Source organism: Tursiops truncatus, chromosome 7, assembly GCF_011762595.2.
Source record: "Tursiops truncatus isolate mTurTru1 chromosome 7, mTurTru1.mat.Y, whole genome shotgun sequence".
Taxonomy (NCBI): domain Eukaryota; kingdom Metazoa; phylum Chordata; class Mammalia; order Artiodactyla; family Delphinidae; genus Tursiops; species Tursiops truncatus.
In genome coordinates this window covers 70,054,139-70,081,389 of record NC_047040.1, presented here as the reverse complement: position 1 = coordinate 70,081,389, position 27,251 = coordinate 70,054,139, and the positions used below count along the sequence as shown (strand labels likewise).

The 27,251-nt window shown below is 34.7% G+C and overlaps 1 protein-coding gene across 1 annotated transcript in view; it reads left to right on the top strand.

The window, feature by feature from the left end:
- The window catches only part of PSMD14 (proteasome 26S subunit, non-ATPase 14), a 95,668-nt gene that overhangs the window by 42,314 nt on the left and 26,103 nt on the right, over positions 1-27,251 (top strand). The window contains exons 4-7 of the mRNA XM_019922764.3: positions 12,493-12,564; positions 12,792-12,911; positions 15,464-15,534; positions 16,528-16,678. Coding sequence (XP_019778323.1) covers positions 12,493-12,564; positions 12,792-12,911; positions 15,464-15,534; positions 16,528-16,678 — 414 coding nt within the window. The remainder of the gene's footprint in view (positions 1-12,492; positions 12,565-12,791; positions 12,912-15,463; positions 15,535-16,527; positions 16,679-27,251) is intronic.

Below are 27,251 nucleotides of genomic sequence, written 5' to 3'. Positions count from 1 at the left end.
AGGATTTGAGCATTGTGGATTTATATAGCAAAAGTAATTATTTCAGTTTCTTATTTGTATGAGGGGTATGTGCATTTTAGTTCCATGTTTTTTTACAGAAATATATAACTAAATCATATTCTAATTTTCAAATTGTTACATTCATTTAAGTTTTAAGAGTAGACTATAAAGTTGTAGAACATTCATGTATTTCTTATTTTACTTATTTGTTGTCAGTGATGTGTGTGTGTGCTTTTTGTGAAATACAGACCAGTTTTCTTTAGTTTTTTATTTTATTTTTTCTTTTGCGTAATACCACTTTAGTTATAAAAGTACCTTCAGTTATTCTCATAGTTGTTTTTAAAGAACCTTGGAGTTTAAGTTACATCATGTTCAATCTTTAAAAAAAAATGACTTTCTGTACTTGTTTATTATGGTGGTTAGATAGTTGTTATAAGGTCAATAGAGTTAACTTGAATAGTTCAAACACCATGTAAGTTGGTAATTTTAGAGTTATGCTGTTGATTAAACATCAGAAACATTTTCTTCATTGTTTATTTTTTAGAATAATAACAGCCTAAACCAATTTTTGAAATTCAAAAAATATTTGGGCCCAGGTTTTCATTTGATTTATATCACTGTATAGTTTTTTTTTTTTTTTTTTTTTTTTGCTGTACATGGGCCTCTCACTGTTGTGGCCTCTCCCATTGTGGAGCACAGGCTCCGGACGCACAGGCCCAGCGGCCATGGCTCACGGGCCCAGCCGCTCCGCGGCATGTGGGATCTTCCCGGACCGGGGCACGAACCCGTGTCCCCTGCATCGGCAGGCGGACTCTCAACCACTGCGCCACCAGGGAAGCCCCCACTGTATAGTTTTTTACTTTAGTTTACCCAGCTAAACTAAGCATTTAGCTTAGTTTCTTTTTTCTTTAGTTTCTTAAACATAATAAATTCTCAATAAATGAAAGGTATTTGAAAGTAATTCAAATTCTGTACATTTATTCAAATTTTTTTCATCCTGTGAATGGAACACATGTAATTTGTCATTGTAAGTGATCACCATATGTCCATTTTAGTTGAATGTAAACATAGACTAACAGTAGTTGATTTAAATCTAACATTAAAGTTTGTATCACTTTCTACTTGTGAAATCTTTTGTTTCTCATTAAAGTCATAGGATTATAAATATGAGACATGAGGGCAGGGGTAAAGGGACGTGGAAACTTTCTGTGGGTGAGGAATAAAAACCATCCTATATCTCTTTTCCTGGGTGGCACCTCCCAATCCTGGAAGTCGCTTTCTGTGCCCATTACCACTTCATTACCCTGACTGCTCCTACTCTGTACATTTCTCCTCCTTGAATCCCCTGACTCACACGTGTTTTTTCTTAAGTTATTTAACATTTGATATAGAGCTATACCTCGATATCTTTATTTGCCTAGGGTATAGCCATCTTGCACCTCAAGTATCTTGAAAATTCTTACTTGATATCTCTGCTTCTGTAATGAACTAGTGTCCTACTTTTGTTGTTGTGCATATTTACTCAGTTCTTTAAAATACATTAAAGTGATACTCAAATAATTTGGTGTGCTGACATATGTACAACCATGATTTAATTGTTTGAATAAGGTGATATGTTTGTGAACTGTGCTTGCCTTATTATTTTTCTATCATTTGTATGCTGTGATTAAAAAAAAAAAAGCCCCAAATGTTGTGTAACTTGTTTCCTACAGTATATTTTTTTTTTCTTTTTTCTTTTTTTTTTTTTTTTTTTTTTTTTTTCGTTACGCGGGCCTCTCACTGTTGTGGCCTCTCCCGTTGCGGAGCACAGGCTCCGGACGCGCAGGCTCAGCGGCCATGGCTCACGGGCCCAGCCGCTCCGCGGCATGTGGGATCTTCCCAGACCAGGGCACGAACCTGTGTCCCCTGCATCGGCAGGCGGACTCTCAACCACTGCGCCACCAGGGAAGCCCCCTACAGTATATTTTAATAAAAAGGCATATTTTTGTTTTCACAGTAGTGTACATACTATGTTATAAGTAAATTCAGTAGTGCCTTTTGGTCAGCCAAGCCCCCTGTGCCCATCTAGACTTCAGAAAATAAAGGGAGGCCCAGAAGTGTTCCCCGTTCTTAGTGGGCATACTAACTGCTTTTAGGTAGGAAGAGCATCCCAAGACTTATTTCCATTTTCTTTAGTAGGAAATGGCTCCAGGTGGAAGAGGATTCTAAAATTGTAAACAATGGAAAGGAACTAAGCTTCCAGAATAAAAGTATATTTGGGCATATGAAAAAGGGATGGTATGCTGTAGTGGAAAGGCCACATGGCTAGAAGTCAGAGACTGCATTTCAGTCGTGATGATCTGTGCCAATGTGTGTTTTGTCTGCCTTTCCATTTACATTATAAGCTTCTTGAAGCCTTCATTTAACCATACAGCTGTAGTACTAGGCACATGGTAAATACTTAAATATTATTTGGAGCCTGGGCTTGATCTCTGCCTCACATTTGAAAAATGATAAATTTTTTCAGAGCCTGAAAAAGAAAGTCCAGATTTTCTCTGAGAAGACCATGTGGACCATGGAATGAATTGGAAAACTTCAGGTTAAACAAAGACAAACATTTTTTCCACTCCAGAATTTTTCTTAGAGCCTCTAATATTCTAACATACAACATAAATTTGGGGGGTAGGGTGGATATTCATTATATCCCAAACTTACTTAACTAGGAGTGAACTCTATGGATGGTATTTTCTTGAAACTCTTTCCCCAAAAATGAGTATTTTAAAAATCTCTGTCACACTGCAGAATAACAAAGAATTGATAAAACTTGGTGATATATTGACTATAAGGACTGAAGGAGAGTAAATGAAAATTTCGCCTAGGTTTCTAGTTTGAGACTCAAGATAATTATAAGTTGGGAAGGTTAGTTTGTAGAGAAACATGGTGAGTTTGATTTTTGAAGATGTTTAATTTGAGATGTCTCCCTTAGGAAATAATATGATGATTGGTAGTATTACTAAGTGAGGAGGGAACCCTTAAAAAAAAATCATCTGATTTAATTAGTCATCAAATATTTGAACCCCTCTGTAACATTTACCCCAATATGAACCACTTATGTTTGCATAACTCCAGTTACAGGGGACTCATTAACTGGAGCTCTTCTTTAGATAGCTTGGACCAATACAAGATTTTTCTTACATTGAAGCCAAATTCAATCTCCCCATAGCTTCATTCCATTAGTCCATAGTTCTACAAATTATATAGTCTAAATCAGTGGTTCTCAAATTTTAGCAAGCATCAGAATCACCTGGAGGGCTTTCTAAAAACCAAGATTTCTGGACTCTGCCCCCAGAATTTCTGATTCAGTAGGAATGTGTGTTTATAACAAATCCCAGGTGGTGCTGGTGCATCTGGTTTAGGGACTGCACTTTGAGAGCTATTAGTCTGAACTTTGTCTGACAGCTTTTCATATATTTGAAGACAGTTGTTTTGTATCTTGTCTTTTCCAAGCTTTATTAAGTTCTTTGGAATATTTCCTATATATCATGACTTTAAGTCACTTTTCCGTACTTGGTAGCTCAGATTCTGAGAGTGAAGAACTCTGGAGTAGAATCCTTTACATACAGTCAGGAGCCAACCATAAAAAGACCTCATGGTTCAGTGCTCTAAAATACTTTGCACTGGTAAATGTTGAAACTTGTGTGGTGTCTTATAGGTTAGTTCCTAATTTACCTCTGTTTGTTATCATGGCCTTCAGGATGGGAGAGGAATCTGCCTCCATGTGAATGTACTTCACAGCCATACTCCTTTTTATTAGCTTTCTTTTTAAATTAAGGGAAGTTTCCTTCCATATTGTAAGTTAAAAATATTCAATATAGCAGCAGGCTAGGGTACTTTTTTTTTTTTTTTTTTGCGGTACGTGGGCCTCTCACTGTTGTGTCCTCTCCCATTGCGGAGCACAGGCTCCGGACACAGGCTCAGCGGCCATGGCTCACGGGCCCAGTCGCTCTGCGGCATGTGGGATTCTCCCAGACCAGGGCACGAACCCGTGTCGCCTGCATCGGCAGGTGGACTCTCAACCACTGCGCCACTAGGGAAGCCCAAGCTAGGGTACTTTTAACTTAAGGTAATATTGCTGATTAAGATGGCTAGAGTCATCTGAGATCTCAGAGAAAGGAGCTTTCAACAGTATTTTTAAATTATTGGTTGTTATTTGTTCTTAGGTTTATCTGCATTATTAAAAGAAGTATCATGAATATTCTGGTTCAAGCAAACATCACTGTTTATTTACTTAAATAATTTCTAGGAGTGCAAAAGCGGGTTAAAAAGTTTGTACAGTTGTAATGCTCTTGATATACATTGCTCAGTTGCTTTTCTGATAGTTTGTACTAATTCACGTTTCCACCAGTAGTGCTGAGAGTGTCTCTTTTATCACACCCGCTCCAAAATTGGGCATTGTAAAGCTTGTTTGATAGGAAAACAACAGCAACAACAATGTCTTAATGTGTTAATTGGCATTTCTTAATTAAAGGAGGTCAACTAGTGAGGTTGAATATTTTTCATATTTATTTCATTATTTCTTATGTAATTAGTTGCTTTATATTCTTTGCCCATGTTTCCATTAAGATTTTAGTATTTCGTTAACTTGGGTATTGACTTTTTGTCATAAATGGGGCAACTATTTTTTCAGGTTTTTTTTTTTTCCTTTTAACTTTTTTAGTACAGGTATACCTCATTTTATTGAGCTTCACTTTATTGTGCTTTGCAGATAATTGTGTTTTACAAATTGAAGGTTTGTGGCAACCCTGCATCCAGCAAATCTGTTGGTGCCATTTTTCTAACAGCATTTGCTCACTTCGTGTCTCTGTGTCATGTTTTGGTAATTCTCAATATTTCAAACCCTCCACCAGCAAAAAATTATGACTCACTGAAGGCTCAGATGATGGTTAGCATTTTTTTTAGCACTAAAGTATTTTTAAATTAAGGTATGTACATTGTTTTTTTAAACACAATGCTATTGCACAGTTAGTAGACAACAGTATAGTGTAAACATAACTTTTATATGCACTGAGAAACCAAAAAATTCATGTGACTTTCATTATTGTAATATTCACTATATTGGAGCGGTCTGGAATTGAACTCATAGTATCTCCAAGGTATGCCTGTATTCAGAAATTTTAGATTATATTGTCAGTTTTATATATTTTTTTTGTTCAGTTGGATTTGTAACTAGAATGTATTTCCTCGCCCAGGTCAAATTTATTTATTTATTTAGTTAGTTATACTGAAATATTATCCATTAGTAAACAGTAACTTTCCATACTCCCCTCCATGCAGCCCCTAGCAGCCATCATTATATTTTTCTGTCTTTATGATTTTTGTTTGTTTTGTTTTGTTTTTTTTGCGGTACACGGGCCTCTCACTGCTGTAGCCTCTCCCGCCGCGGAGCACAGGCTCCGGATGTGCAGGCCCAGTGGCCACGGCCCATGGGCCCAGCCGCTCCATGGCATGCGGGATCCTCCTGGACCGGGGCATGAACCCGCGTCCCCTGCATCGGCAGGCGGATTCTCAACCACTGCGCCACCAGGGAAGCCCAGTATTGTCTTTTTTGATTGGCTGTTTGACTTAGCATAGTGTCCTCAAGGTTCATCCATGTTGTAGCATATTGCAGAATTTCCTCCCTTTTTAAGACTGAATAATATTCCATTGTGTATGTGTATACCACATTTTGCTTATCCATTCATCCATTGGTGGACACTTGGGTTGCTTCTACTTTTTAGCTATTGTGAGTAACGTTGCTGTGAACATTGGTGTACAGACATCTCTTTGAGAACCTGCTTTCATTTCGGGGGGTTATATACCCAGAAGTTGAATTGCCAGATCTTACAGTATTCAATTTTTAACTTTTTGAGAAACCACCATACTGTTTTTCACAGTGGCTGTACCATTTTATATTCCCACTGGCAGTGCATGAGGTTTTCCATTTCTTCACATCCTTGCCAATACTTGTTTTCTGTTTTGTTTTGTTTTTTATTAGTAGCCATACTAATAGGTGTAAGGTGGTATCTCCTTGTAGTTTTGATTTGCATATCTCTAATGATTAGTGATGTTGAGCATCTTTTCATGTGCTTACTGCCCATTTATATATCTTCTTTGGAGAAACGTCTATTCAAATCCTTTGCCCATTTTTAAATCAGGTTTTTGGTTGTTTTAGGAGTTCGCTATGTATTTTGGATATATAATTTGCAAATATTGTCTTGGCACCCTTGACACTCTTATTAAAAAATCATTTGACCCATATATGCAAGGGTTTAATTCTGAGCTCTCTGTTCAGTTCCATTGGTCTATGTGCCTGTTTTTATGCCAATACCACATTGTTTTGATTACTGTAGCTTTGTAGTAATTTTGAAATCAGGAAGTCTGAGTCCTCCAGTTTTGTTCTTTTTCAAGATTGTTTGGCTGTTCAGGGTCCCTTGAGATTCCATATGAATTTTAGGATGGGTTTTCTATTTTTGCAAAAGTTGTCATTGAAATTTTGACAGAGATTGCTTTGAATCCGTAGATCACTTTGAGTAGTTTTGACATTTGAACAATATTAAGTCTTCCAGTCCATGAGCATGAGATGTGTTTCCATTTATTTATGTCTTCTTTAATTTCTTGCAGCATTATTTTGTGGTTTTCATTGTATAAGACTTTCATCTTCTTGGTTAATTCCAAGTATTTTATTCTTTTTGATGCTATTGTAAATGAAATTATTTTTGTAATATTTCAGATTGTTCATTATTTGTATGTAGAATTGCATGGTTTTTTGAATGTTGTCTTTGTATCCTGCTACTTTACTGAATTCACTTATTAGATCTAATGTCCTTTTTGTGGATTCTTTAGGCTTTTCTTTTTTTTTTTTGCGGTACGCAGGCCTCTCACTGTTGTGGCCTCTCCCGTTGCGGAGCACAGGCTCCAGACACGCAGGCTCAGTGGCCATGGCTCACGGGCCCAGCCGCTCCGCAGCATGTGGGATCTTCCCGGACTGGGGCACGAACCTGTGTCCCCTGCATCGGCAGGCGGACTCTCAACCACTGCGCCACCAGGGAAGCCCTAGGCTTTTCTTTGTATAAGATCATATCATCTGCAAACAGAGAAATTTTCCTTTCTAACTTGAGTGCCTTTTATTTCTCTTTCTTGCCTAATTGCTCTGGCTAGAACTTCCGGTACTATCTTGGATAGATGTGGTGAAAGCAGGCATCCTTGCCTTGTTCCCCATCTTAGAGGAAATGCTTTCAGTCTTTCACCAACATGGGACATTATGTTCACTGTGGATGTTTCATCTATGGCTTTTATTATGTTGAGGTAGTTTTCTTCTATACCTAGTTTGTTGAGTGTTTTTTTCATGAAAGAGTGTTGAATTTTGTCAAATGCTTCTTCTGCATCAATTGAGATGATCATGTGGGTTTTTTTTTCCCCCTTCATTCTGTTGATGTGGTGTATTACATTGGCCAGTTTTTGTTTGTTGAACCATCCTTGCATTGCAAGTTTTAATCCCACTCAGTCATGTGTATAGATAGTCCGTTGAATATGCTGCTGAGTTCTGTTTGTTAGTATTTTGTAAGGATTTTTGCATCGATGTTCATAAGAGATACTGGTCTGTCTGTAGTTTTCTTTTCTTGTAGTGTCTTTGGTTTGGGTATCAGGGTAATGCTGGCTGGCCTCATAGAATGAATTAGGAGGTGTTCCCTTCACCAATATTTTTTTCATGGTTTTGGTTATGATTTGATTTTTTTTTAATGTAAATCATTGATCTATCTGGGTAGTGATAATGTGACATGGAGAAACAAATTTAGTTTTAAATGTTTTCCATACTGAACAGTTAGAAAAGATAAAGTAGAATATGTTCGATTCTATGGTAATAACTTTGAATCTAAATGAAATGAAACTTTCTGGAACAATATAATATTCCATCTAGTTTCAAGACAGGTAACCTGAATTTATTAAAACCACTGCAGATGTTATAAAAATTAGCTCCAAAATCAGCGTCAGAGCCAAATGTTTCATTAGTGAACTTGTCCAAATTTAAATCTGAAGACATAGATAATTTAGTATATATACATTGTATTACAACATAGAAAATGGGAAGTTGTAAAACTTTCCAATTCATTTTATACATCTAGCATAATGATATCAAAACCTGACAAATTTAACAGAAAAAAAGAAAATGTCAGGTCAGTCTCACTCATAATAATATATATAGTAATATAAATAAAAATTATGTATAAATACATTTTAAATTTTAGTATAAAAATAGTAAATTAAACTTGAACAATTAATCCTGGAAAGGTGGTTTAATACTAGGAAATCTATTAATGTAACACATCACTGAAGAAAGGCAAGGTAAGTAAAATATAGTGGCCATTGTGGCTTCTTTTGCAAAAAGAAATAGCTATGTCACTGACAAATCTCACCAATCCTTTTGTTTTGTTTTAATTCTTATTTGTAAGCAGCATATACATGAATTTCCATTTTAAACCCATTATAGAAGGCCTTTAACAGGGGACTTTACCTCATTTATACCTCATTCATATTTTTTCATTTCATTTTCATTTCATATTTTTTATTGTCAGTGTTGTGTTAGCTTTTTCTTCTTCAGAGATTTGGTAAGGTGTATATTCAGTTTTAATGTTTATTGTGGTTACTTTAAATTTGTTCAAAAGACTCTCAAATCCATATTTCTGTAATAGTCTAAGTCAACACTTAAACAGATCTCTTTTTTCCCCTCCTATATGTCAAACAGAGAGTTTTGTATACTTCATTTCTCTCCATTGCCCTATATAGTTATTGGGTGAGATCTGTGGTTTTGAACCCTGGTTATTTGTGTTATTTAGCTCTCTCTGTTTTTAACTGCTTTCAGTGGTCTTAACAAATTGTTTTGTATAATGGCTTTTCCATTTTTAATTTTCTATTTTTCATTTGTGGGGTCTCAACTGGATCATTTATTCAAAAAGTTCTTTGAAGGAAGATACATGGAATCATATTTTCTGAGCCCTTGTGTATATAGTAATATATTTGTGGGCCTTCAGACATTTTTTTTTTCATAGAGTGTAATGTTTTTGACTCCAGAGGGTATCTCTCTTAAAAGTCTGAAACTTTGTTTCATTGTTTTCTGCCATTTAATGTTGCAAAGAAATTCAAAGTCAGCTGAGGTGCATTTTTTTCTTCAGGTTATGTAGTTTTTCTATTTGTATGGTTTTAGAAATTTTACTTTATTCATGTAGTTAAGATTTACCCAAGACTTTACAATGTATATAACACTTCTCTTCATTGATTATTGCCTGACATTTAGTGATGCAAAAGTTGAATTGTTTTTCATTCAAGAAAGTTTTCTTCAGCTTTGTCTTATTGATGCTTTCCATTTCTTATTTTATTCTTAGGATCAGCTGTATTTCTTAGCTTACATCTCCTTCCTTTCTCCGCTAGTATTATATTTTTAATAGTTTTCATCTGTAACTTTTTTACTCTACATTCTAAGACATCTTCAAAAGTTTATGTTCTGTATCACTGAATTAAACTTGTCATAGTGTTATTTTTACCCTTGTTTACTCCAGTGTAACTTTAATTCTTAACTGTTTTTCATCTTTTCATCTTGGTCTATCCTCCAGTGTTCTATTTCAAAGATAAGAAATCGTCTTGTATTCTGCTGGTGCCAAATAGTTTTCCAGAATTTTGTATATGATTCCTATTTTTAAATGACTTTCCTCTCTTTGAATTATCTGAATGCTATTCCTCAGGAGTGTTTGCTGAAAGGCAATGTATGTAAATTGTACATTGCTCCACAGTTTTCTCAACTCAGGTCATCTTTGATCTACAGCTGTACTGGCTCTTACATAACTGTTTTAGCTCAGTTTCCAGGATATTTAATGGGGTTTTCTTCATTGCCTGGTTGTGTGCTATTCTGAACAGGTGAGCATGATGATAGAAAAATGATAGCATCTGCTCCAGAGATCCTTAACACATGTTCCATAGACGGTGTTTTACATGGGTTACTTTTTTTTTTTTTCTTTAGGTTGCAGTTCACTGCTACAAACCCTTCTCTACTTCTTGTCAAGTTGTTTTCTGGGAAATTTATTCTAACTAGATCAAGAAACAGTAGTAATAGAGTGAGAAGGGTAACAGGAAATATCACTGGCTGCTGTCTCAAGAAACAACAATAGAGAAGCCAGCTACATGGTTTTCTGTTAGTATGTTTCTGAACCAGAAGAACATAGTGAGAGAGGAGCTAGCGATCTTTGTACTTGCTTGCATATGGCTTGTTCTCTCTCCCAGGGTAACTGGTGGGTATTTTCCCTTCCTGTTCCATTGGCTTGCACTACCTTAACTTGTTCATTCTTTTTTTCCAACCAATACCTAGTGAGTTCTGTGTGCCAGGCACTTTGCTAGGTACTAGATATATATAATGCTGAACAAAACAGTGTTTCTTCTTTCATTGATGGCAGAAATAGTTTTTGAACTTTGTCAGTAATGCATTTTGGCAGAAATAGTTTTTGAACTTTGTCAGTAATGCATTTTGGTGATGATGTGATGTTTTATTTCCCTATTCTTTTTTTTTCTTAATAAGTATTTCCTGGCACATTGAGAAAGGCTGTATTAATAACTCTAGCCTAGATATCAGTTTTAACTTTTGTCATGGGCATTTTTTAAGTTGTTCTGAATTAGGAAATAACTTTTATGAATACAGTGTTCATTATCCTGACCTTAGGGTATTATTTCCCCAAAAACATCTTGTGACAACTAATTTACTATTTCTTCTCTTTTTTCTTAAACTTTTTAAACTTTCTTAATTAGATGAATAAAATTGTAATATCAACAAAATTATCTTGTTTTATGTGGTGACCTCAACAAATGTTTTGGCATGATAGCACTTTAGCTTACCTTAGAATTTTCCTATCTATTTGAAAGGCAAGCAGCAAAGCTGCATTAGGTGATAACAATGAAGAATTCGTTCCTTTTTAAATTTGTTATCTGACATGTATTTTTAAACATAAAATTTGAAGGATTGAAGGATTTTATTTTTCTCACCACTTTGTATATAAGGAAATAGAGGTAGTTTTTGTATGTGATGCTTATATTTAGAGAAAACTTATTCTAGAACTTTTCATACTCAGTGCTTCCAGTAAGTATTATGAGCTTTTAAACAAAACAAAACAAAACATCACAGAATTTGGCATATAAATAGACAAGAAGCACAAAGTACACACAGACCTATAAGTGTGAAATGTAATGAGTAAAGCAATTTTTTAATTTTAGTAATAAGCAAATCCATGAAAGCAAGATAGAATATTGACTTACAATTTAGATAGCTAACGTGTTCATTATGTAATTGTAATAGAGTTATTGTTGAGGAAAGGGAACTTTAAGCAAAACAGGACCTGGCAATTAAAAGTCACATCTCTCGGGCTTCCCTGGTGGTGCAGTGGCTGAGAGTCCGCCTGCCGATGCAGCGGACGCGGATTTGTCCCCCGGTCCGGGAGGATCCCGCATGCCGCGGAGCTGCTGGGCCCGTGAGCCATGGCCGCTGAGCCTGCAGCGTCCGGAGCCTGTGCTCCGCAACGGGAGAGGCCACAGCAGTGAGAGGCCCGCGTACCGGAAAAAAAAAAAAAAAGTCACATCTCATTTTAGTTTCCCAGGACTGCTCAGTATTAAAAAACAAGAAGCTTTCCATGTGCACTGATTGGGGCAGAATTAAATTTATAAGATTGTAGTCATCTTGAGGGTAAGGGCTATATCTAAATTACTTCGTGTGGCAGAATGTTACACTAAATAGTGGTTTGGTGATTTTGATGAAGAAGATAGAATCCTTAGGGGGAAACATAGTATCTTCTTAGGCTGTAATAAGATTAATAGTAATATTTGTTTTAAAGGTAGTTGTCAGGATTTGGAAGTATTTTCATGTTAGCTATACCAGTCTCAACCAGTTTGTTCACATCTGGGGCAGTTGTGTTAAATTTGATGTTGTATAGGGGAGGGGAACAACTTCATCAGGTGAAGTGAAGAGCATGTTGTTCACAGCTCTTTCACCTAGGGATTAGAAGTCTTCTCCGCCCCTCACCCCCCCCCCCATACCTAAGTTTCTGCAGAGATCCCATAGCCCTAATCTACATGCTGTCTTTAGCTGAAAATCAGGCTCAGAGAATTTACTGTTCGTGTTGGTCCTTCAGTTAATCAGTTTACATTCACGTTGGGGTAAGAAACATAGCTAATTGGTGCATTATAGTTATTTTGTAGTGGAGGTAAATTAGCATCACTGAAAGATTCAAGCATTCTGTCCATTGGACACTTACCTGAGTACTAAGTTTGATGTTTTCTACAGGTTTGATATTTACAAGCTTGTTTTGATTGTGTTGTAGCTGAATAGTTACCATGTTTCCCCTAAACTCTTTTAAAACAATCATGTTTAAATAACTTGTAACTTTAATTTTAAACTCATAAGTTCTTTGTATTTATAATGATTTGTATGCTTGTTTCTAGGGCCCACCTACAGATGCTCCTGCAGTGGACACAGCAGAACAAGTCTATATCTCTTCCCTGGCACTGTTAAAAGTAAGTGTTGAATGGAGTTACTTGCTTCAGAGAGTTCAGCTGCTTTCTCTCTTTTACTTCGGAATATTTTTCACGTTAACCCTCTCACACATAAGCTGTTGTTTTAGGTGCATGTATAAAATAGAGTGTTTTATTTCCACTGAAACACAGTTAAGTTATTAATTTTAAAAAGGGGGGTGGGTCCAAAGATCTCAAAGCTTTGTGTCTATATATCTTCCTCTTTACAGATGTTAAAACATGGTCGTGCTGGGGTTCCAATGGAAGTTATGGGTCTGATGCTTGGAGAATTTGTTGATGATTACACTGTCAGAGTGATTGACGTGTTTGCTATGCCACAGTCAGGAACCGTGAGTACTTTTTTGGTTGCCTGATGCAAGTAAACGTGTTTCTTTTCTCTTTTCTTTTCCTGTGTAAAATAACTCTCATCATATTGTAATTTTCTCTTTCTGATAGAAAAATTCATTATAAGATTAATGATAGAAATTTTTAGACTGTATTGAATCAAATCATTGATCTTTTAAATGCATTATGAATTCCCTGTAGATCCACAAATTGAGTGATGCTAACATTTAATCCCTTTACTTGTTCTTTTAGCTTTAACTAGCACAGTGTACTGGATTTATAAGTTAGTTACCTTAAAATAGTAGGATACTAGTTTGATTAGTTTGAACACTTGGTTCAAAAGATTTCAAAGACACTCTTTTTTTACGCGGGCCTCCCACTGTTGTGGCCTCTCCCGTTGCGGAGCACAGGCTCCGGATGCGCAGGCTCAGCGGCCATGGCTCACGGGCCCAGCCGCTCTGTGGCATGTGGGATCTTCCCGGACCGGGGCATGAACCGGCGTCCCCTGCGTCGGCAGGCGGACTCTCAACCACTGCGCCACCAGGGAAGCCCCCAGAGACACTCTTAATTAGAGTTTCAACTCACCTACATTATCTAGTCCTCATGTTTTGTTTTTATTGTTTTGAAATATCACCCTTTTTAAAATGTTCTGTGTATGGTGATAAATGACTCTTAAGCTTTTCCTATTCAAAATGTTAAGTTTAAAAAAAAAAAAACAAAAAACCATGACAAACTTTAGTTCTTTTTGCCTTTTTCACATGGTAATTTGTTAATAGACGAACCATACTGCATACACATTTTGAAAGTCCTCTACTTTAATGCATTTAGAATGCATTGTTCTTTGTGGGAGTTTTTTGTTTTGTTTTGCTGTTTTGTTTAATGCATTGGGCTTGTAGATAGGTGTGTATTTAGATTTTTTTTTAATAGCCAAAAAACAATAACCATTTACTTACCTTCTGAAAAATAACACATATATCCTTCTCATCTACTTGCCTAAGAAAATATAATATGTATATTCGTCTGATGAATGTCCTTATGTGGATATCCATTGTAGTAAAGGGTTCTTAAGTTTTAATATCCTTTATTTCCTTGTACTACAAGTGCTTGTTTGACAATATAAAATAGAATATTTGATCCCCATGTTCATTCTCTGTAGTAGAGTTGGAAAGTTTTTCTTCTAGCCCAAGAATTAGCAGACTTTTTCTGTAAAGACATATATCTCTGTCTCATATTCTTGTTTTGTTTTTTTTTTAAACCACCCTTTAAAAATGTTAAAAAACATTCTTAGGCTGTAGGCAGTAGATTGCATACCCCTGTTTTTGAGGATGCACTCTCAATTAGAATTCAAAATACTGTTTATTTTGGTGGGAAGAAGTGCTTATGTTAACTGGTTTGTTTAGGTAGATTAGACTTAAATTCCTGATGTTAGAGGAAAACCTTGAGGGAGCTATAATGGCAGTGATCTATCACTGGAGAGATAATATGAATGCCTTTAATTAACTTCCATGTCCTAAAATTTTCTTTTGGTTGAACTAGCAAAATAATGCAGCATTTAAAAGACTTGGTTGCAGATTGCCTCTTGTGGGGAATATTTTGAGAATGCTGTTATATTTGCGGTAATATTCAAATGTATATATTTCCCTCCAATTGCCTAATCTACCAAGTAGTCCTAACTAAAGCACTGAACATCCTCCCCTCCCAACTCAGCCAACCAAAAAACAAATAAAAACAACTCTGGGAAACTATTAAATTATTTTCCTTCCTCAAGGTGTTTATATTACTGAAGAAAAAAAAACCAACTTGAACTGTTGATTATTATAATAGCACAATATTTGTAGAACTTCAGATGAGATGGAAGAGGCCTAGTGCTTATCAGTTATCAGAGGATGACGTTAGGAAGTATGCTTGCCTAGACTGATCTAACCAAAAAATAGTTGGTTCACTTATTTGGTATTTCTGGTGTGTGTATATATACACACACACATTAGTCATGGCCATAAACTCTTTTTTTTGTTTGTTTGTTGTTTGTTTGTTTGTTTTGGTACGTGGGCCTCTCACTGTTGTGGCCTCTCCCGTTGCGGAGCACAGGTTCCGGACACGCAGGCTCAGCGGCCATGGTTCACGGGCCCCGCCGCTCCACGGCATATGGGATCTTCCCGGGCCGGGGCACGAACCCGTGTCCCCTGCATTGGCAGGTGGACTCTCAACCACTGCGCCACCAGGGAAGCCCCCATAAATGCTTTTAAAGGAGCCTAAAAACTATCTTAACTCAAAAAAAAAAAAAAAAAAACTATCTTAACTCATTAGCTAACAGCAGTATGGTACTTGGCAATTTTTTGGTACTTGGCAATTTAAAAAGTTTTATTGATGTATGGTTTATAATTGAATGACATGAGTGGGTATCAAATATGGGTATCAAAACCTATTAACTTATTTTGGTATCCCAAAATAATATACACAGGTTTTTAGGCAGTAGCTTTTTGTTCATTTATCTTATAATATAATTTTTTTTCTCATTGTTATAGAAGCTAATCGTTTTGCTTTCTTTCTAAATCAGGGTGTCAGTGTGGAGGCAGTCGATCCAGTGTTCCAAGCCAAGATGTTGGATATGTTGAAGCAGACAGGAAGGTAAGTATTTCAAATGATCATATAATGGAATTATGGGAAATATTTTCAGAAATGTATCTCAGAATTTTACATGTTTGTGAATATCATTCTTAGGGAAAAAAAGCCACGTAATTAATGTAAAAGTATCACTGTCAGTGCTCTGCACCACCTATCTAGTATCTCTTTCCTCTAGAATCATAGAAATTTGCCAGTTAGGAAACTGCCTCATGTTAAAATTCTCAACTGTTACATAGTAAATTTGGACTGTAGCTTCCCACCGTTTAGCATATGGAGTTACTCTCTAGTCACTTATAATTGAAAGAGCTTGTATGTTCCAAAATTTGAGAGTTGCAGCTAAATAAAATTCTGAATATTTAATTATATTTGTAGTCATATTGAGTTTTAAAGACAGGGAAAGTACAATCCAAATATTGTTCAAGTTTTTTACCCCAGATTAAATCTCTCAATAGTTGTCATTCTCTTGCTCAAATTCTTCTACTGTGGAAAAAACTTCAAAATTAATGTTAGCAAAAGGCTCAGCAGCTGAGCAGAACAGTGCAAATTGGTTTTTGACTGAGTTCCTAGTTCTACTGCTGGTTTAATTGATATTTAATCCTTTCACAACAGTGGATCCTGGTGTCCATTGTTAAAAATGTACTCTGCCTGGAAAATCCAACTCCCAGAGCTAAGGAGTTAAAGAGTAGATATTTACTTGAATGCTGAAAGGGTAAAAACTGGCTCTGAGAAAGTGTGGTAACAAGGTGAAAAACTGAAAGCCTTATCTACCACTGCTAATGTGCATCTCTTAATGATAGCACTCCTTTGTCACACTTTTTCATTTCCATGTTTTCTGGATAATATGGTGTATGATTTCAGTGTTTCTAATGGTGCTTTTTCACACCTGTGTGTTTTTCATGTCTTCTTAATTTATACCCTGTTAGTTTGTTGTTTCTTTTCTATCGTAAATGTATTACTTATTCTGTTCTGAACGGCTGAATGCCCTCTTTGTTTCAGGCCTGAGATGGTTGTTGGTTGGTATCACAGTCACCCTGGCTTTGGTTGTTGGCTTTCTGGTGTGGATATCAACACTCAGCAGAGCTTTGAAGCCTTGTCGGAAAGAGCTGTGGCAGTGGTTGTGGATCCCATTCAGAGTGTAAAAGGAAAGGTAGAGTGGATTCTATCTTTATTAGCATCTCCTGCCACATTCTATTTACAGATACATCACATAAAAATCTATTTTGTTTAAAGCATGATTCTTAATTACACAAAAGTACCAACCAAACAAAAAACTGTACCAGTTAATAAATGTGTCTTGGTATTATCATTAGCAATTTACCTATTTAGAGATTTGTTTCTACTTTAATTAGTCTAATTATAAATGTTTATCTTTAATTTTTATTTCATAGATTTAAGAATGTTAATCATACTGAAAGCCTTCTATACACATTTTATAAATATTTTAATAAACATTGCTGTACCTTCTTTTATTTTAAAATGGTGAATTTGGGATTGGCACATTTAAAAAATCTAAAGAGCTCTGTTTGCAGACATTGTGCAGGACATATTCTGCAGTTGTAGGTTCCAAATATTTTAGACAGTGAAAACTTGACCCAAACATTTGGTATCAACCGTTTGCATTTTTGGAGTGAGGACACAGATGAATGATTAGATATGCTAAATGATTCTGAAAAGAGATTAACTTGCAAAGCATATTGGGTTATAGTTGTTCTTTGTTGAAATCTTTTGTTCATGTTTAGTTCTTTTTTCCTTCTTTTTTTTCTTTTTTTCTTTCTTTTTTTTTTTTTTCTTTCTTTCTTTCTAGCCCCATATGCCATTTTCCTATTTCCTGCCTCATGACAGCAGGGAGCAGCTCTATTATCACCTTCACAGAGCTGTCTGCAAATGTGAGAGGCAATTCGATTTTGCTCAACCACAGGGAGAGTGGATTAGAAAAACTACAGAACATACAGAAATTGGCTAGGTGGTTACTGCTTTAAAATACTGCTGAGGTGTCTTGTTTGAGCATGTACGTCCATTGTAGTGTAGAATAATTGCTAAAATACAATCACAATACATTTATGGAATCCTTTTTATGAAGCTTTTACAAATAATTTTTGGAGCACTTAAAAATAAATATTAGCTTATCAGACCTGGAGTTTGATAGTATTGCAGATTACATTTACATCTGCTCACCAGCTCAGACAAACTAAATATGGCTGTTTAAACATGGAGTTTTTATCTGTCATGAATTTGAACACTTTCTGACATTATATAATTGTGATGAATAAAAATTGAGGTCTTTTCTAAATCATGATCCTATTAGATGTGATTTATCTTTTTAGAGGTAGAAACTAGCCACAAAAACAATAATAATAGAAACTGATAATACTAGGCAGTTCTGAATGGATAACTTCTGAGGCTTGCTATATAACTATACTTCAATTTATTTACTTTCTTTTTTACTAAGTGTATTGTTATTTAACTGATATAGATAAAAGGAGTTGAAAATCTTTGACATTTGTTAGTTTTATGAATTAAAGTACAGTATAATATTTAAGTTTAATTCTCTGATAATTAAGATACCTTATAAAAAAGTAACCCATAAGTAACTCATTTAAGTAATAATTATTATTTTAGAAATATAATAGAATTATCTGATTAAATTCCCATGCCACAATATATACTACTAATAATTGAAGCTTAGTTTTAAACATAATTAGAATTCTGTTTTGTAGTTTCAGTGTGATTTTTAGGATACTTAACTCATGTGATGGTGGCTGCTTTGAAAAGGAAAATATAAACTTAAATACAGTGAAAGAAAGCATTTTCAAAATAGAATGTAAATAAATGAATATGTGTTTTGGTTATCTTGTTTATAGTATTTTAAATGGCAGTTTTAGTTTCCAAACCTAGTTTAGGTATTATATAACTGTGGAGTTTGCATTGTTTGTTTCTAATTAACCATGATTCAAAGAATGCATTTCATTAAAAAATATACTTGTATCACATGACTCTGTTGTCATGTGGTAAAGTGTAGTATTTAAAAATATATATCAAAAATTACTTTAGGAAATTACATGTATTGCTGTCTAGTTTTATATGTCATGAAAAAAATTATTTGGAAAAAATTTAGTATAAGCATCTATCACTGATGATTCGCATCACTTGTTGTACCTAACGAGATTCATACAATTATATCACCTCAAATAAGGATCCATTTTTTTGTCAATAATGTAACTTCATTTATAAGGTGTCTGAGTTTGGTTATAATTTATAGTTCTCTCAGTGTCTCAAAACTGAATTAAATTAGATGTTAGTAAGTCCATGGCCAGAGTGTTCTAGTTAAATCATTATACTTAAGAATATAAACTTACAAGAAAATGAAGAATAACATAGGACTCTCCCTTCCCCTTCCCTGCACATGATTTATCAAAGCTGTCAAAATATTTAGCAAGGCAATGATTAGATCAAGAGTTAAATGACTATATATAAAGGATTTAAGTGGGTGTCTGTTCTTTTAATACCTCTTTCCTGTATATTTTTGTATTTTCATTTTTGTAAGTCCCAGTATTATCTCTGTTTTTTTGAGTGATTAGGTAAAAATGGATTCTTTCTTTGTAATCTCAATTGATTCAAACTGGTTGATTTCCTTTTATAGTGACTTGACTTTATCTTTATGGAATTATTGCTATGTGCCAGGTATTACGGCAATAATCATTTGAACTTGTCTCATTTATTCTTTTTGATAATTCTGAAAATAGGTTCTATTATTCCATTTGTCAATGAAAGGGTATAAAAATTTAGGGTCAAAAGATTACTTTGCCCAAAATCATACTATTGTGTATTAAGCAGCAGAACAAGGATACAAATCTAGGTCTATAAAATTTCAGAACTCAAGCTGTTTACTGGCTCTTTAATATTAGACAGTTATGAACAATGTAATTAGAATAACTCAGGAATGGAAAATGAGTACCATAGTTATTGCAGGGCCTTCTCTTAATTTACGTGTTTAGATATCATTCCCTTCAACATAAGTCAAGAGGAAGGAGCTGCAGTTTCTCAGAGTTCTCGAGAGTTCTGTGTACTATTTTTAGTAGGTATTATATATTAATTGATTTTCTCATATAGTATTTTTCTATTAATTAAAAACAGTTTAGACAGACTCATGTCTGTCAGCTTTTGTGACATCCCTAGGACCAAACATTGAGACCAACATAAAAAATAAAATGTACTATATGATAAAGAATCCATATCACTCTGTATATCACATAATCTTGGAAATGTTTAAAAATGTTACAGGCGAAAAATCAATGATAATAACATTTGTAATTTAAATGGAGTGTAAGCTTATAGAAATTACCAGCGAGCTCCACTCAAAACTTACCAGTGAAATAGTTTTTAAGATTCTGTTTTAGTTTACTTGTAAAGAAAACACATATTAAAATATTTTAAACTTCAGTTCTCAAGTGGTATGGTGGCAACCTCTTGCTTAATGTTTTGTTATCTTGTATATTCAACCTACAGCTGGACTTAATCCAGCAACAAATTTAGAAGTAAATTCAACTTGTAATATGACTATACTTCTTCATTAAGGCAAAAAGAACAGTCACTTTGTGCAAAGTCATAAAACTAGCCTACAACCATGACTACTTTTGAGAACTAATTTTCTTGTCAGGATTCCTGTCAGTAAAATGTTCACATGTTACCTGCTAACTCCAAACAACCTTTGTGTCTGTTCTCTATTTTGAAAATACAATCGCTAAAACCCCTTTATCTCAAATAAATCTTCACACTGGCTGGACTTTCTTGAAGATTTTTTATTTACTTTGATTGGAAATACTCAATGGGCTTCTGAAAATGTGGTGTTTAGTTTCAGATCAACTCATCATCAGGTATTTCTTAAGTGCAGCTGATATGCCTGTATGGTAATGGGGATACAAATTAAATAAAAAATGGTCTTAGTCTTTTTGAGAAGATAAGTCATATACATTTAGTGTCACTAGTGAGCCAGATAACATTCTGCTAGTTATGTGCTGGTAATCCTACACTGCATACTGATATAATACAAATTATACTGGTACTGCTTTGTTTCTGTAACTAAGTATTAAATTGGTTGCTAGTGACAAATGATTCAACAAATACTTATTTAGAACCTTTTATGTGTCAATATGCAATAAAATAGTACTTGTATAGCAAACATAGTAAATGCAGATTAAAAGTAGGCAGAAATCAGTGTAGACTGCATAAAGTAAATGAAGTTTGGACTGAATTTTAAGGACATCACTCTGTTATTGTTGTCTTTTAATCAGCGTTTTACAGAAAAGGTAGGGCTCTGAAGAGTAACTACAAAATATAGGAGGAAAGAATTAGGGAATGTATGTTATAGGAGCTTACCTTTTATTTTCAGATATCTAGAAGGTCATGTCTTTTTCAAGGTAAGGGGGAAAATATTTTACTTATCCAAGAAATTTTGTATTCAAAAGTTTTAAGATGGTGACAATTTTAAACTACTCCACTAATAGTTTTGTTTTAGCATTTTCTTATTGCTATTAAAAATTATATACCATAAAGGCTGGGCATAAAGTAAAGAGCACAGGCTTTGGGATCAGGCCTGTATTAGAATCCAATTTTTATCTCTTCTTTATAGCATGACCTTGAGCAACTTACCTAATCTTGAGCTTTCTCATCTATTAAACAGGGATTTTAGTAACTATCTCATAGTATTATATTATGAATATTATAAAGTGATATATGTAATCATTACAGTGCACATGCATATAGAAGGTGTGCAATAAATATCACTTTATTATTCTGAAGATTAAAATAATTGATACTTAACAGGAAAAACAACTAGCATATTTAAAAAAATAGAACGTGAGCATTTCTGAAAATGTTGTTAAGAACAAGTCTATAAATTAATTACTAACTTGCTCACTTTAGGAAGATGAAGGTAATAATTACAAAAGAAATGAAAACTTTCCCGTTTATATTTTGTATGTTCAGACTAATTTAGGAACACTCTTCTGATTCAGCTGATTTTTTTATTGAGCACTTACTGTTTTTCCAACATATTTCTCTGGGGCATGCTGATGAAAAAGAAAATGAATATATTACTTTAAAATTCTGGCCTTTGAAATGATTGATGTGATTAAAACCATTTTGTGTTTCATTCACCTGTCTGTATGTTGTCTCTCTCACAAGATTGGAGCTTCTTTTAAGGGAGAAATGTTTCCATATCTTGGAATTGATGCAGTGTCTGCAAAAAGTAGTTTTTTTAAAATAAATGTATATAAGGTAAAATCAGGAATGAATGTTTCAGTGGTCAGCTAGCTGTTACCAATTCAGACTTTTAGCATATAAGAAAACTGCAACTAATTTTGTGAGGTTAAGTAATTTGTATACATTAGCGGTGATCACTTATTAAATGAGTGAAACATGAGATTGACAAGGTCAGTGAGCCAGTTTGTTCATAGACATTAACCTTGATGAATCCGAGCCTTGTGTAATCAGAGTTAGAGTTCAAGTTTATCATGTCATTTGTCTTCCAAAGGTAGTGAAAGATATTTAGAATAGCTGTCATTCATAAGATTTTCTGTTGATCAGTATCCCATAAAGGTTAATTAGGGCTGAATAATTCTTATCTCAAATTGTATATATACACATACCTTTCCTTTGCCTAGTTTTTCAGACTGAAAGAGAAAAATAGAAAATAGGACACATAAAAATTCTATTTCCATTCCTAATATAGCTCTGTGAGCATACTCATCCAACTCTTGGAACAAGGTTAGTTACTATATTATCTTTTGTTTGTGTCCTGTTTTTTACTCCTAGTATCAATTTGAAGTTTTATAACACTCTTAGACAATCTGTGAGGATGTCTAAGAAAATATTTTAGGTGCTAATGTGCATGTACTATTCCTGATAGACTTAATAGTCTTAAATTATAACATTAATTTAGCTGATAAATCAGAAATTGTCAGCTAAGAATTTTAAAGCAATTTTATGTTTAAAATTCTAAGAAGCATAAATCTGATATAGAACTAACAGTTCTTAGTTTTGTTCTTTTAATTTAGAGCTTCTGTATTAGTAATATAATTTCTGAGCTAATTTATTATTGTTTAGTAATTGCTATGCATTTGAGTGATAGACATCTGCTTCAAATTAGTTTGAATTCAGCTGTTTCTGTAAAGATATAGGAAAACCTTTAAAACAATGTCCCATTATCTATAAGAATATTATTTATTGACTCTTTTGCCTCTTGAATGCTTTTCTTTCCCCAATCTTACGATCCCTGGTCATTCATTCAACAGACATTTATTGATCATTACTGTGTGCCAGGCATACAGTGGACACACAGGAGAGTAAGATCTACTCCCTGTCCTTAATGCCAGTGTTGTACCGGAAAATGGAAACTATGACTTTGTATAAAAGGCCTTTGCGTAGCCCATGTATATTAATTGTTTAAGATCATATTCAAATGATTTGACATTAACCCTTGTTAATTGTGAGGATGTTTCTGGGCCTGGGACTTAGTTTTGGCGGATTTAGTCTGTTGTTATCACTAATTTCCTGAAGAGGGTAGAAATTGATTATGGTGGTGAATTTTCTTCTAAGTCATAGTTGATTATTATTCTAATGATCAGTAATTATTCTTAGACTAGTAGTAAGCTTTTCAGTAGATGCCCACAGCCACTTTTTACATGCCAAATAGCTTTTCTGTATACAGTTTTTATTCCTAATTAAACACAAGTCAGTGCTTTGTGATGTTTGAGTGTTTCATGAATTCAAAACTGAGCGGTGGTAAGGAAATGGGAAGTATATATTTTGTAAAGCTAGTGATTAGATTTTTATAGATAATGAATTTGTGGGGGCATTCAGTGGTAAAACTTTATATAAAACGGTAACCAAAGGGACTTCACTGGCTGCCTAGAGGTTAAGACTCCGTGCTTCCACTGCAGGGGGTGTGGGTTAGATCCCTGGTCAGGGAACTAAGATCCCATATGCAGCGCAGTGTGGCCCAAAAAACCCCCCAAAAAACGTAACCAAAAATGCTTTCTTGGAGCTTTTCATTTTAATAGATATTTATTCTGCACCATATTAGGTGCCCCAGGTACTCTGCTGGGGAATGGATATTCAGTGGTGAATAAGACACAAACCTTGCAGCGAAGTAACTGAATCTAAGAGTGATCTTTTCTTGCATTTGTGTTAGGATAACTGTTACATCAAATAGCTTGGTGATGAAGAGTACTGGCTTTGGCATGCTGTGTATGTACAAATGATAGTGGTATCACTTACCTGGTTGTCATCTCATTTAATGTATTCAAGTCCTCGGAACCTCAGTTTCCTTATCCATAAATTGAGAATATTAATACCTACCTCTTGATTGTTAAGTATTAGACAATATAATTTCTATATGATATTTTAACAAGCCCAATAAAAATATGTAAAAGTGATAACATAGCAAAGTAATTGACCTTTGCATATTTTTCCTACAAAAAGGACTATATTTTTTGAGAGATGGCAGTCTGAAGGATATATTTGTATTTTTCTTTGAAGGTGATGTTAAAGCACAAGAAATGTATGTTAAGTCTTTTATTTCCCTTATCCCCTCCTTACTGCCTTTCTAACATGGGTGAGCCCTCGCCCTTAATCTCTAGAGCCTTTTATTCCTTTACTTTATGTGGGACTGTCAATAAGCATACCAATTGTGTTGCTTTCATTTGTCTACTAGAGGGGAATCTGAAGTCACTTGCTCATTTTATGTTGGCTTGACAGAGTAGCCACCAGATAGGATTGGTACTCTGAGTTGGTTATCTGACCAGTGACCCAGAGATGCTAGTATCTTGTAGCTCATTAATAGTCCCTGAAGAGTTCAGCTTTTAAGTTCACTGTTTATTCATCACCTATAATTCTAGAAATACCTATCATAGAGGAGTATCAAAATTCTAGGCATATTGTCATTTTTTTAAAGAGATAATATTCAGTATAGCTGTTACATTTTTTCTTTATTTTATTTAGGAATTTTCCTAGGGAAATATGTCTTTAAACGTCTCTCCCTAATTTCCTGTTGGTATTTTCATATGCCAAATGTCTGTGGATACCAAATTTATAATTCTGATTTGATTTTGAGGGTGGCTTTTTTCTAACTTTAACATTGTATTGCAGTAGCAGTATTCTGCTTAGTTTACTGGTCAGGTTGAGTGCTACAAGAAGCAAACGCCAAAATGGGATTCAATCTGTCTGACCGTGTGGAAGGAGAAAGAGAAAGTAGGATTGGGTAGGAAGAGCGTCAGACTGCAGCGTGTTCCTAAGAAAGTTTCAGCCAGGCTGTTGGGGAGTCCTTGAGACAGTTGTCCTTTAGAAGAAGCCCTTATTTGGCAGGAATGGCTAGGTTTGTAGTACCCCTGCTGTGCTCAGACATTGGCTGGGAGTAGCCCAAGGGAGGTTTGACCTGGGGTGAACCCCCAGAGGATCCAAAAGTGTACCATCTGGAGTTTGTGAGTCAGCTATGCTCTCTACAGTAGATTCTATTGAAAGGAGATCTGAGCTAGGCAAGTCCATGAGCACCATAGTTAAAAACACTGAGAACTATAGTGGTAGGTACACACATATTATTTCATTTAATCTTATCATTAAATGGTGTCATTCATGAGCAAATGGAGACATTGAGAAGTTAAATAACAGTTATCTTAGCTCAATAACTAGCAAGTGTTAGAACCAGAATTCTAACTTAGGCAGGCTTCTGACTGCAGAGTGTCTTAAGCATTTAAATACCTATACCATACTGAGTACATGCATACACTGTAAAAATTTTGCTAAATTTATTTTATGACATAACTATATTCTTTTTAGAAAGTTTCATGAATCTAAAAATGTTTAATTACCTTTCACCATACTAGTTTTTAGAGATCGATTTGTTTTTATTAAAGTATATATATCCAAAACGGTGGCTTTACTGTTTGCATTTTGATGCATGTCTTCACTTGTCAAAAGAAGTACGTTATGCTAGTTATACTCCATCCCCTTTTCTCCCAATATATTGAAGTTGTACTACAGATCTCTAGCTACAATAAGCAATTCTCCAAGGATGAAGAAAGAAAATGTACATACACATAGGAATTTCTTTTCCAGAGCTAAAATTGACATTTTATAAATAATTTCCATGTTGCAAAGTTGAGACTAAGAAATCACAGCAATTCAGTGATATGCATTTGGCATGAGTCAGTTTTAGTTCTTAGTGCTTTTCATTGGAAATGGCATAAAAAGTAAGATTTCTTTGAATTTTTTATGCCGTGGGCTTACAAGAGACATAAGATGTTTTTCTCTTATAGATGCCTGGCAGTGCACGGCAGCAGAAGTAACGAACTGGTCACAAACCCCAGCAGTACTTCCCAGGTCACATGCACCCTTAATTTTTAAAGAATCTAGAAACAACCTAAGCAGTTGATAACAGGTCATTTCTGGGTGATAAAGGGTATTTGATTTCCACACCTAGCATTTTTATAGTCATTTAGAGACTTATTTATGGTGGTGGGTTTATATGTGTTTAAATATGTAACCTAACTGGTCACTGAATTGTAACTCTTTTCTTTTCTTGATGTTTGACATTGATTTTGAGGTCTGAATTTTTTTTTTTCAAGCTTTTTTTCTTCCAGCTCATTTTATATATAAACACTTCCCATAGTCATTGACTTCAATATAAGGGCAGCTGGGAATGCCAAAGGCAGCTACTGTTAAACAAAAAAGGAGAGGGGGGTGGGGAGGGAGATAAATTATGAAGTACAGTATCTACTGCCAGAAGTGCTTGTGTATTTTTCTTTCAAACACCTTTGAATTAAATTAATTTTACAAGCTTTACTTAAAAATTAGTCTCCTTTGAATGTAAAAATTGGGAACCATACATTGGTGCTTTAGAAATTTAGTCTAGTCTTTCAGTGACCTAGCAGTTGATATGAAAACATGAATTTAAAAATAAATAGCATATTGGATAAACTGTACCATACTCATGAAAGAAGCCAAAAAATTATGGATTAAACTGAATTTGAAAATAATTACAGTTTTGTGTCCTAAACCAGATTCGTTGTTAAAATGAAATGATAGGTCTTTGACCCTTGGGTGTGCTTGGAATAAATGTGGAACACAGTATTGTTTTTAAAACTATTTTGCTTTTATAAGCTAAGACAGATGTACAAAAAAGATGCAGTTTTTATTTTGTATTGGCAGCTTCCAAATATTTAGTATCTATTTCCAAGAATTGCAATTAGTAAAGCAACCATGGTACTGAAATCTGCACATCCCACAAGCTAATTATATTTGCAAGGTCAGAGTGAATACATATTTTCAGAAAAATAAAGGGTTATATAAATATGTGTCTTCTACTTGGCTGTTATATCACAGTTTGTTGATCTGGGGTATAATGTGTACAATTCACAAATTTGTCTGATAACAGAAAGTGGTGTGTGATTGTGTTTATTTTACTAACCAGTATATTCACAGCAATCACTTCCAAATATCTCTCCAGTAAAGATGTGTTAATTACAAAACAGACAAGGTCTTCTATTATATTAAAGCTACTAACAAGAAGACAGCAGGAATCACACATGTAAATAGCATCATCAACCCCTATTTTAGTCCTCTGTTTTGATCTGTGAGTTGCGCATAGACCAAAGGTGCTATTAAAGACTGAGTGTATGAAATAGGCAGCATTATATGAACAAAATTTATTCAACAAGAAAACA